The sequence below is a fragment of the Elgaria multicarinata genome, chromosome 6 (genome assembly GCF_023053635.1).
Source record: "Elgaria multicarinata webbii isolate HBS135686 ecotype San Diego chromosome 6, rElgMul1.1.pri, whole genome shotgun sequence".
Lineage (NCBI taxonomy): Eukaryota > Metazoa > Chordata > Lepidosauria > Squamata > Anguidae > Elgaria > Elgaria multicarinata.
In genome coordinates, this window is record NC_086176.1 from 65,505,836 (window position 1) to 65,518,081 (window position 12,246).

At 43.3% G+C, this 12,246-nt stretch overlaps 1 protein-coding gene across 1 annotated transcript in view; it reads right to left on the reverse strand.

Moving 5' to 3' along the window:
- KCNN2 (potassium calcium-activated channel subfamily N member 2) overlaps nt 1-12,246 on the reverse strand; it is an 88,960-nt gene that overhangs the window by 15,746 nt on the left and 60,968 nt on the right. The window contains exon 5 of the mRNA XM_063129516.1: nt 9,332-9,473. Coding sequence (XP_062985586.1) covers nt 9,332-9,473 — 142 coding nt within the window. The remainder of the gene's footprint in view (nt 1-9,331; nt 9,474-12,246) is intronic.

Genomic DNA, 12,246 nt, shown 5'->3' on the forward strand with positions numbered 1-12,246 from the left:
AAGGCAGGCAGGCAGCAGACATTTCTGGAGGCATAAGGAAGTGAGCCAAGGATAAGCCAGTAATGCATATAAAATGGAATAAATAAATAAATAAACAAAGGAGGGGTGGAATTAAAAGCAGCAGTGTTGCTGAATAAACAACAAGAATAACTTTTTAAAAAAGGCTAATCTGTCTTTTACCAGCAATAGGGGGACGTGCCCAGGGAGGGGGAAGCAGCTGCCAATTTGACTGGTCCTAGTGACCAGTCTTTTAAGAAGCAACGCTGTCAGTTCAACTCATGAAAGCCATTGCTCCACCACAAGAGCTCTGAGGAGTAGAACTCTCACTTCAACTCATGATAGGCATTGCTCCACCGGGTTACTCTCTTTGGAGGGCTCCGATGGCCCTCCAGGTACAGGAGAGAGTGGGGGCACGTCCACATGGGATGCCCTAGGGGAGCTCATCCCCTTGCACCACATCTTTTCAGTTGTTCCTCAAAGTTAGGGTGGGTAGCACTGCTGTGTGTTTCCTATCTGTTAGTATGATTTCAGGTTGTGTTAGTGCATTTGGTGGAGCTACTGTTTTAAAAAAACACTGGGAAAACTCCGTTCAGAGTAGAAAGAGAAGTTTCCCAGAATCCCAAGTTACCCGTTTTGCCTATCCCCTCCTCCAACTTTGGGATCATGTGATCATGACTGGGAGTTGACTCTGCCCCTCAGCCCTCGGGAAAAGGTATTTTTCCCGCCGGTTTTTAAAAAAATTCTAGCACACGAACCGCAGGACGCAGAGAGCTGAGAGTAGGCTCAAAATTACCCCCATCCACGACTCTCCAAGCACAAGAATTTTCAGAAAGATAGCTTCAAAAACAACACAGTTATCCCCCTTTCTTTTCCGCAATGCAATCCTAGGGGCGAAATGTTTCAAAATGGCAATCGGATCGGACCGTGGAAACCGGAGCGCTCCGAAAATGGCTGCTTCTCTTCACCTTGCTTCTAGGGGTCCGCGGTCCGCTTCTACTCCGCCTCTGGGCAAGGCGGAGCAGGCCAATTCGCTCCTGCTTCTACGCTTCTAATCGGAGCGGAGCACATGCCTACTTAAAAGTAAGGTGGATACAGGATATAACCATTATTTCTTCATGCCTTTCTAGGGAAACATAACTCAACCCTCCTGCTTCTACTTAGAGCTGTCTATACACCCTGTATACCCCATGACGGCTGTGCAGTTGCATTGCACACTTTAAAAGTTGCCAACTTCCCATAGTTTTTCTCTTTGCTGTGAGGTCATCACCTTCTTTCCGCCATCTGTCGGTGGTGACCTCTCTGTGCAGCAAAGCTGGGGGCATTCCAGGGGCAGATCAAGGCCCAGAATAGGTTGCAGTAAGCCAGGAAGGCAGGGCAGAGGGCAGCAGGTGGGCTCGACGAGCCAAATGGCTGCCAGCACTCCAGCTTTTTCATCTTGAAAGCGCGTGCTCCCTCCTGCAATCAAGATGTAGCATTCTCACTATGCAGCTACGATGCTGCAGGCTTTCAAGAGAACAACAAAGGCATCGTCATCAAGACACAGCCCTAGACATCTATAGTGGCCTTGAGTTCAACTGAATCAGAGGTGGCTTGTTGTCTTCCCCCCAAAATGCCTTGCTATATCTGCCTGTGCCTGGGAGAAAGTGGCTGTCTTATTTCTTGTTCATTTCCCTTGGGATCCAAGGAGACAGAAAGTAGGTCCACTTTGCAGGCAAACTTAGTACCCGCCAGAAAATGCACAATAGTCCTCCTGCTGCTCTGTACAGAATGAAAAGCCTGTAAGACTTTAAGCAGAGATTCTACCCATTCTGCTATCCCTAGCAGGAGGGCCAACTGAACAGTCCAGTTTATATAAAGTTGTGACTGAAGGAGAAAGAGTTTCTAAAGAACCAATTACTGAAATAAAGAGGGGGGGGATCATCCCTGAGATGGATTTTAGAACAAGTAGTATGGCATTATACACACACACACACACACACACACACACACACACACACACACACTTTTCTTATAGAACTTTAAAAATGTGCCATTAATGTGCTTTAAATTAGAAGTAAAGAAAGGGAGTTCCACTGAGTTTTCATACCTGCTCAGTCTGGGTCAAGTACAACTCAGGCAGGATCTGCATTAGTGCTTTATAATGGTATTGACAACTGTTGGGGCCCATGACACATTTATTTATTTATTGCATTTTTATACCATCCAATAGCCGAAGCTCTCTGGGCAGTTCACAAAAATTAAAACCATAATAAAACAACCAACAGCCTAAAAGCACAAATACAAAATACAGTATAAAAAGCACAGCCAGGATAAAACCACGCAGCAGAAATTGATATAAGATTAAAATACAGAATTAGAACATTAACATTTAAATTTAAGTTAAAATTAAGTGTTAAAATACTGAGAGAGAGAAAATATTTCATATACCACTTTCAAAGTGGTATATCCTGCTTGGTGTAGATATGGCCTCGGAATAGAAAGAGATGAATCGTAGAAATCTCTTAATGTTTCTCCTTGGAAGAGGGACTAGGTCCAGGACAGGATGAGCTCTCATTTTTGTTTTGAAATATGATCTTCCCATTCTGCTTTTGTTCACTTTCTGTTTCACCTTCTTTAATGTTCCTAAATGCAAAGTCAGTTTAAGACAGTTCGTCTACAATACATCTGCATATTAGAATTACTATGGATCCTCTGATGTATTTGACCTTGAGACGCAAATTATTGTAGTAGGAAAAATGATCACAAACAAACTTAGAAAATTAATCTCCAAGATGCCTAAAGATCAGCCATCTACACCAAGCAGGATACAACACTTTGAAAGCAGTTTGAAAATGGTATATGTAATGTGTCATGAGCTCCAACTATTGTCAAGACTGCTATAAACCATTATAAAACAGTAGTGTAGATCCTGTCCAGGTTTGCAGTATTTTCACAGGTAACACTTGTATTACTCATAGCAAGATCTCTGTCCACCTCCAAAATTCTTACAGCTAAAAGAAGATGCTATATGACTATCATGTTCCAGATGTCTTGAAAGTAGCTCACAATGATATTATAAGAGGGAAAACCATAGCTTCAAACATAAGACAGTGTATACTGTAAAAAGGTGGGATATATAGATATATATATATAAAACTGTATGCCACCCTGAGATCCTTGTGATATAGGGAAGGATACAAATATTTTAATAATAAACAAAAAAAAATATATAAGAAAAAATAGTAGCTATTATATATCAAAATACACACACAGAGAGAGAATCTAAATAAACTACAGTACTTGTTTCATTCCAATGAAATGAAATATTCAAATCTGAAATGAAATATTCAAATATTCAAATTATACAAAATGCAAACCCTTTTCAGACTGCAGAAAAATCTAACTGCTGGTTCTATCTGTATTTATTCTACCTAATCTATCCATCTAGTCACTTGGGCTTTACCAGCTTGTTAATTCATTGACAGGGATGCCAAACCCGTAACGGTACTTCTATTGTCACAATAGACAGAAAGAGGAAATTGGGCATGCAACATGTAAAGTCCAACATAACCAACTTATTTCTCTGTTTTGAAACACGGGGCATGAAGTCTGTGTCGTGATGACAATGGTCCACATGACAATCCAGGAACAAAGTAAGGTATAGGTGGGGGAGAGTAATCTTGGGCAGTGGGAATCCCCACATCCGTTCACATGTTTAAAGAAGCCTTAGACACAAAGAGTGAATGGGATGCACAAAGTCAGCTTGGAATATAGGCTTGAAAATGGAATTTCACATTTATGAGTGATCAAATTGGAGGAGGGAATTTTTCAAAGTAAGGAACACGGCATGCATTAAAACAAAGGGCGTTCCTAGACGAGGCCTTAGCGCGCCTTGAGAGCGGGTTTCCCTGCTGTGCTTCCACATGACGCACAGGGGAATCCGGCTACAGGCCGCACTGAAGCCTCCTCTAACGCGCCATAAGCGAAGTCGCTTATGGCGCGCCTTTTCCACAGCTCTGGCCTGAGGCTGGAGCTGTGGAACGTCTAGAGACTTCCGTGGCTTTTTGCGGCTACTCGCTTACTCGCGAGTAGCCGCAAAAAGCCGCGGACTGGCCACAGCGCTGAGTGCTGTGCCCATCGGGCCAGGAGGGAGGATCCCGGGGGAGACGACAGGGGCTGGCACAGGGCGACGACGGAGGAGGGTGGAGGGCTGGCACAGGGGGCGAGGGAAAGGCAGCCGGGCACGGCACAGGGGGCGAGGGAAAGGCAGCCAGGCACGGCACAGGGGGCGAGGGAAAAGCAGCCGGGCACACGGGGCTGGCACAGGGGCGAGGGGAGGCCACGCATCGGGCACAGGGGGGAGGATGGGCGAGCGAGGGGGGAGGGGGTCATCAGGCATTGGGAGGGGGGAGATGGGGCGGGCAGGGGGCCTTAATTTTTTGTTAAAAAAACCCTTACCTTGCCTTCGGCTTCGGGCCGCACATGGACCCTTTAACCTCCCCCCCCAAAAATGGCCAACGCTGCAGGGCTTGCGTCGTCCCTATGCGTCGGCTGTCTAGGAGGCTGGGCAGTGCGCTTTAAAGTTAGCGCGCCGTCGCCCCGCCTCCCTGCCGGCTTATCCCGGCAGGTCTAGCAAAGCCCAAAGTATAAACATTCATATACACAGTGCTATAAGCTCAATCATCTGATCAATAAGAAATTGGCTCCTATCAGTGGCAACTAGTGAATCAAACCTTGCTATTCTTCATTGCTTTGTGTTTCTGGCTAACATGCTTAAATTATCCTGAGCTTTTGAGTCACTGTGTACAACTTAGCAGTGTTTTGTTTAATTCTTCATGCAAACATTTTAATTAAGATTGACTATTTCCATCTATGGTCTTTTTAGACTTCTTAGACAGAGAAAATTATTGTGCTACTGTTTATGTTTTACTAGTATCTCCTAATTTTTTCCTTTCATTTTTAATTATTCAAGATGTTCGTACATCAGTGACTCTCATTTGACCTTTTCAAACTTTTCTAAGAGAAATCTATAATTTAATCTTTTCTTAGCAAAGATAATTACATTGTTGATATGAAGATAATTTACATAGCCCTAAGCTTTAACCTTTCACCCCTCAAAAAGTTGGCAGCTCTTCAAAAAAGTGTGACAATTCATAATAAGATCCTAATTAATGCCTCTGTAGTGTAGAACTTGATCTATCATGGAATCTCTTTATACAGACCCTATCCTTTAGGGAGAGTGCAACCCCGTCCAGGCCAGGGTAAACATCACTTCGCCGGACAGATGAATCACCCACTAACAGTATCTCCATCTTGTCTGGATTGAGTCTCAGTTTGTTAGCCCTCATCCAGTCCATTACCGTGCCCAGGCACTGGTTCAGAACAGCCACTGCCTCACCTGGGTTTGATGAAAAGGAAAGGTAGAGCTGGGTATCATCCGCATATTGATGACACCTCAGTCCACATCTCCGGATAACCTCCCCTAGCGGCATCATGTATATGTTAAACATCATAGGGGATAAGATAGAGCCCTGTGGAACCCCATGGCTTAGGTGCCACGGCACAGAGCAATAATCCCCCAGCACCACTTTCTGAAAATGGCCATCCAAGTAGTAGCGGAACCACTGCAACGCAGTACCTCCAACTTCCAGCTCAGACAACCTATCCAGAAGGATACCATGGTCGACGGTATCGAAAGCCACTGAGAGGTCCAGGAGAACCAACAGGGTCGCACTCCCCCTGTCTCTCTCCTGGCAGAGGTCATCCCACAGGTCGACCAAGGCAGTTTCCATTCCAAAACCCAGCCGGAAACCCAATTGAAATGGATCTAGATAATCCGTTTCATTCAAGAGTGCCTGGAGTTGTCCTGCAACCACCCACTCAAGCACCTTGCCCAGGAAGGGGATGTTCGCCACTGGCCTATAGTTTTTAGCATCTTCCCGGTCCAGGTTTGGCTTTTTTAGGAGTGGTCTGATTACCACCTCTTTTAAAGAGGCCGGCACCACTCCCTCTCTCAAGGAGGCATTTACAACCTCCTGGACCCAGCCGGTGATCCCCTCCTTATTTGATGTAATAAACCATGAAGGGCAAGGGTCAAGCACACAGGTGGTTGACCAGACTTGGCCAAGCACTGTGTCCACATCCTCAGGCCTCAATAACTTAAACTCATCCAATAAAACTGGCCCAGACGGCGCTCTGAACGTCTCTATTAGTGGAACTGCATTAAGCGTGGTGTCCAGCCCAAGATGAATCTGAGCGACTTTATTTTCAAAGTGCCGTGCAAACTCGTCACAGTGTGCTACCAAGGGTTCAACCATCTCACGCCCTGGCCCAGAGTGTAACAGGCCACAAACCATCTGGAAAAGCTCCTCTGGACGACACTGAGAAGATGCAATGCTGGTGGAAAAGAACTGTCTCTTTGCCACCCTCACTGCCACAGAGTAGGCTCAATAATGAGCTCTAACCCGTGTTCGGTCAGACTTATAACAATGGAATACCATATTGACCAATATAATTTTCTTATTTTACTTCTTTTTTCTTTTAAATCTCTTCCATATTATTGCATTTGACTTTTTCACTGCCACTGTTTGCAGTAATTAGTATATACCATACCATACTTCTTTATTGCGATCCATAGATCCATGAAAAAACAAGAATCAAACATGAAATCGTACAGTTAGAGCTATTATCAACTTTCGTCTAATACACAGAGAGCTCTAATCCTGGCCGCCACTGTAAGAATTTTAGCAACAGCCAAAGTTACTCTTGAGGACTTATCTTCCAACAGAAACTTAACATAAAATTTGTCTGAACTTCTGGACAGTTTACTCAACAATGGGGTGATCATAAGATAGCGGGCCTGATTATAAAAGCTACAGGACAGAAGGATATGCTCCATCATCTCCACTTCCATATTCCTACAGGGGCACCGTCGTTCCTGATAAGGGACACCAGCATATCTGCCCTGAAATAATTCAATCGAATAAACATTGCATCTGGCCTTGGAGAAAGCAATACGATATTTAGCCACCGACAGGTTCTTTAGATAGTCAGCCAGCTGAAGAGGCCCAACGTAATGAATGTGCAATGCGCTGGGAGAGCAAGAAACATAATAGTGAGTGCGTAAGTCGCAGAAGGCTATATCCCACAGTCTTTGTTTAACAGATTTAAAAGCAAAATTCAAGCCCAGATTAAGGAGGAGGGAAGAGGAGAGACCGATTGAAGCTGCCTTCCTGGCAAGAAGCTTGGACCAGCTGTTCACATAGTTGTCCTGGGCCAGACATGGAAGCAGACCTAAGCCCTCCCAAAAAGACTAACTTCCATCCAAAATTTTAAGGCAGACCACCAAGCCCTAAGCGAAAGAGAGCTTTCCACGGTTTCCAACAAAAGTACAGAATTAGGGACACACTTTGGGAGTTGAAGAAGGATCCTCAAAAACCTTGTCTGTAGCTTATCTATCTCAGATGTTAATCCCCCTATCCAGATGTTGGAGGCATATAAAAGCTGGGCTGCAGACTTGGCATTAAACACTTTGATGGCAGACGGTATAAACATTCCCCCTTTAGTAAAGAAAAAGCATGTTATTGCGGCTGAACTGACTTAGGCTTTATTAAGGGTGGCTGATCTATGGGCACTTCAGGACAGGGTATGATGGAATAACAGCCGCAGGTAAGAGAATTTTTTCACCTGTTCCAGGATATGCCCATCAAGGGACCATCGACATTGAGAAAATCTATTTTCAAAGACCATGACTTTAGATTTCTCAAAATTAATTTTCAGACCGTTGGTCAAACAAAAGTTGGAGAATTTCATTAAAAGATGTTTCAAACCAGGTCTAGAGCGGGAGAGATGAGTATATAGCAATAATAGATTCATAAATATGGAGATGATAAGTTGGATAACACTAAGCCAGTTTTATAAATGCAAGATCACTTAATCTAGAAGACAACAAATCCAGGAACAATAGGTCTAATATTTTAATGGATTGGTTACACATAAGGAGGTATGAGAATTTCATTTCAGTTTGCAAATCACTTGAAAATGCCCTGTTCACAACCCCAAACCAAATGGGAGTAAATGTTCTCCAGAAATGAGCGCAAATTCCTGAACTTGTATTTGCAAAATGTGCACTTCTTAAAATGTGCAACTTTTAGAATGCACAACTTTTGAGAAGTGCACAACTTTAAACACAGATTTTTTTTAAAAAAACTACACAACTCTTTAAAACTAAACAACTATAAAATGACCAACTTTTAAAAAATGACCAACATTTGAAAAAGTGCACACTTTTCTCATTCAAACAAACTGAAAAACAGGTCTCAAATGAGAATGGGAGCAAGCCAAACCAAGGCTTGAAGTAAGTTTGGAGAATTTCAGTAAGTTTGAGCATCCTCGGCCTTTGCTAGACCTACCACATATTCCAGGATAGAGGATGGGTGGTCTCGCATTGTGAATAACGCGAGATCCCGCCCTCGTTTACACTTCAGGTGAGGTGACCTCAACAAGAGAGCCGTTGCGTTCGCCATTTTTTAAAACTTTTAAAGGGCTGCGCACAAGCAGCAAAAAGTATTTTTTTAAAAAAAAAAAGATTCCCCCGCTCCCCCCACCCTGCCCCCAATGGAGGAGCGCTCCCGGGGAGCACTGCGCCCTGTGCGCAGCTCCCAGCTCCGCGCTAGTAATCGCATGGAGCTGGGAAAAGCCGCGAAAATGGGCCACACGCTCACAGTGTTGGGCTCAGTCCGAGACCGCGGGAAAAAGCGGGGCCAAAGGGGTAGGATATATCCCAGGGCCAGGGAGGGCTGATCCCTGCCTGAGCCCGGGATCCCCTGTGCATCATCTGGACGTACAGGGACGATCCCGGGTATCGCCCCGGGATATAGCTTGGTGTAGCAAAGGCCCTCGGTTCTCCCATCCGAAGTTACACATGCTTATCCCCAAGCAAAAGCAGAGACACAAGTGTGATGATTGCAATATATGAAATGAATGACAACTGACATATTTGATGTGGAGAATGACAAGCAATTTAACTCAGTTTGTCTGTACTTTCTGAAAAATAGGAAGTAAATACCTGCAGGTACTTGCTAGGAGTCTTGCAGTACGAACCTATACTATTCTACTCAGAAGTTAGCCCAACTGAATTCAATGGGACTTATCCCAGTCCTGGGTAAATTGAGAATAAGATTGCAGCCTTAGCAAGTAGTCTCATGTACTTCATCCCATACATCTGATTGAAAATTTCATAAACAGATTTATACTGATAATATAAGATGGATATCAACACCTCTGCCATTGTTCTGAAAATGGTTTAAACAAACTGACAAGAAATGTAGCAATTTAAACTGGGGACACTCACCATTATTCCAGTAAGTAAGCAGACTCCTTTCCCACAGTATGTATTAGGTACCATATCACCATATCCAATGGAGAGAAAAGTTATTGAAATCAACCACATTGCTCCAAGGAAGTTGCTAGTAACATCTTGTTGATCATGATACCTGAAAAATAAAATTATATTTTCTTTACCACAAATTATTCTGTAGTGATTTTTGTCCTTGAAAAGAATCTTGCCAACTTGTTACTTATCAAAGATATTTGTGTTATTTGAAACAAATACATGGATGCAATTCTGTGCTTTGGCCCTGTGATTGTGGTCCACAATGCACTAGACTGTATGTCCTCTTCCCTATATACAGATCTGCATATAACTACTTGCTAAACATATGAAGTGTTGCTCTTAGTTTTAGCAATGTTGATCTCTGGGTGGAGGAGAAAGAGCAGTAGAACTTGGTTGACACGCAAATCAAGAATTTTAGAATTTTAATGAGAATCCCCTCTTCCTCTGTTTCAGCTACAACTGTATTATTATTATTATTATTATTATTATTATTATTATTATTATTATGCTACTAAATCAATTTTTTATAAAACCTTGATTTTTATAATAATTTTTTTATTGTAAAATTTCAACAAAATGAAACAAAAAAGAAGAAAAGGAAAAATTTAGCTACATGCATATGAAACATACTGCATTCTAAGGATCATACATAAATTTCAACAAAAGCAGACCAAATATCTAAATAGTATCCATTTGCAGGTGGTGTCTATATACCACCTGTTCAAATGTTGAAAGCATTGTTAGGTTCTCAATCCATTGCATTATAGAAGGTGAGTGTTTATCTTTCCAATGTTGTGGTATCAGTTTTAGTTGTCAAAAGGGCAAGGAGAATCCATTTATGCTGATTGTGTGTTAACTTCTAGGAAGCAGGTAGATAATTTAAGAGGACATGTACATCACTAAATATTAAAGAGTGTTCCAATACAAGATTTATCAATATAACAACCTCTTCCCCACAAAAGGCAACTATTGGGCATTGCCAAAACATCTGGTTAAAAAGAAGCATTTCCTGTGTTACACCTCCAGCAATTAGCCAGCAGATGAACTCTTATTAAAGAGAGATTGTGGGAATCAATAGACATGGAACAAGAGTTTTTGCTGAATAAGACATAACCTGAAATCCATAGTCACTTCAGATACAGATTAACATGGATTAATCCATTGATTAAGCAAAATGGGACAATCCAGTTTCCTATTCCATGCTTGCTGAATTATTATTATTATTATTATTTATTTATATAGCACCATCAATGTACATGGTGCTGTACAGATAACACAGTAAATAACAAGACCCTGCCGCATAGGCTTACAATCTAATAAGTTGTAGTAAACAATAAAGAGGGAAGGAGAATGCAAACAGGCACAGGGAAGTGTAAACAGGCACAGGGTAGGGCAAAACCAACAGTGTAAAGTCAGAACAAACTCAATATTTGAAGGCTATAGGGAAAAGAAAAGTTTTGAGCTGAGTCTTAAAAGCAGTGATTGAGTTTGTAGTTCTCAAGTGTTCTGGAAGAGCGTTCCAGGCGTAAGGGGCAGCAGAAGAAAAAGGACGAAGCCGAGTAAGGGAAGTGGAGGTCCTTGGGCAGGCGAGAAGCATGGCATCAGAGGAGCGGAGAGCCCGAGCGGGGCGATAGTGTGAGATGAGAGAGGAGAGATAGGCAGGAGCTAGGCAGTGAAGAGCTTTGAAGGTCAGTAGGAGAAGTTTATATTGGATTCTGAAGTGAATTGGAAGCCAATGAAGAGACTTCAGAAGTGGAGTGACATGGTCAGAGCGGCGGGCCAAGAAGATGATCTTAGCGGCAGAGTGGTGGACAGAGACCAGCGGACTGATGTGAGACGAAGGAAGGCCAGAGAGAAGAAGGTTGCAGTAGTCCAACCGAGAGATAACCAGTGCGTGAACGAGAGTCTTGGCAGAAGAGACAGACAAAAATGGTCGAATCCTGGCAATATTATACAGGAAGAAACGACAGGATTTAGCTACTGCCTCGATGTGAGGAGTAAAGGAGAGCGAGGAGTCAAATATAAAGCCAAGACTACGAGCTTCCTTGACTGGAGTAAGCGTGACATCGTTGACAGTAAGGGAGAATGAGAGGTGAGGAGAAGGTTTAGGAGGAAAAACTAGCAGTTCAGTCTTTGCCATGTTAAGTTTCAAACGACGATGAAGCAGCCAGGCTGAGATATCTGAAAGACATGCCGAGATACGATCGTGAACATCTGGAGAAAGTTCCGGAGATGAAAGATATAATTGTGTATCATCGGCATACAGGTGATATTGGAGGCCGTGAGATTGAATGAGCTTGCCCAAGGGCAGCATGTATAGAGAGAACAACAACGGGCCAAGCACCGAGCCTTGCGGAACCCCAACTGAAAGGGGAAAAGAGGAGGACGAGCTGCCGTTAGCCGACACGCTGAAAGAGCGACCCTCTAGATAGGAGGCGAACCAGTTATAGACAGAGCCACAGAGTCCAAGGTCGTGGAGGGAATCTAAGAGAAGATCGTGATCAACCGTGTCAAAGGCTGCGGTTAGATCAAGGAGAATAAGAACAGAATAATGGCCTTTAGACTTGGCAGTAAGAAGATCATTGGTGATCTTGGTAAGGGCTGTTTCAGTGGAATGCAAAGGACGGAAGCCAGATTGAAAGGGATCCAGAGCAGAGTTATTAGAGAGAAAGTCAAGACAACGAGAGTAGACCAGACGTTCCAGGATCTTTGAGACAAAGGGCAAGAGGGAGACAGGTCGGTAGTTAGACAGGGATAGTCGATCAAGAGTGGGTTTTTTGAGAATGGGAGAGACTGTAGCATGTTTAAAAGCAGAAGGAAATGAACCAGAGGACAGAGAAGAATTAATGATGTGAAGCAAGGACGGGAGGATA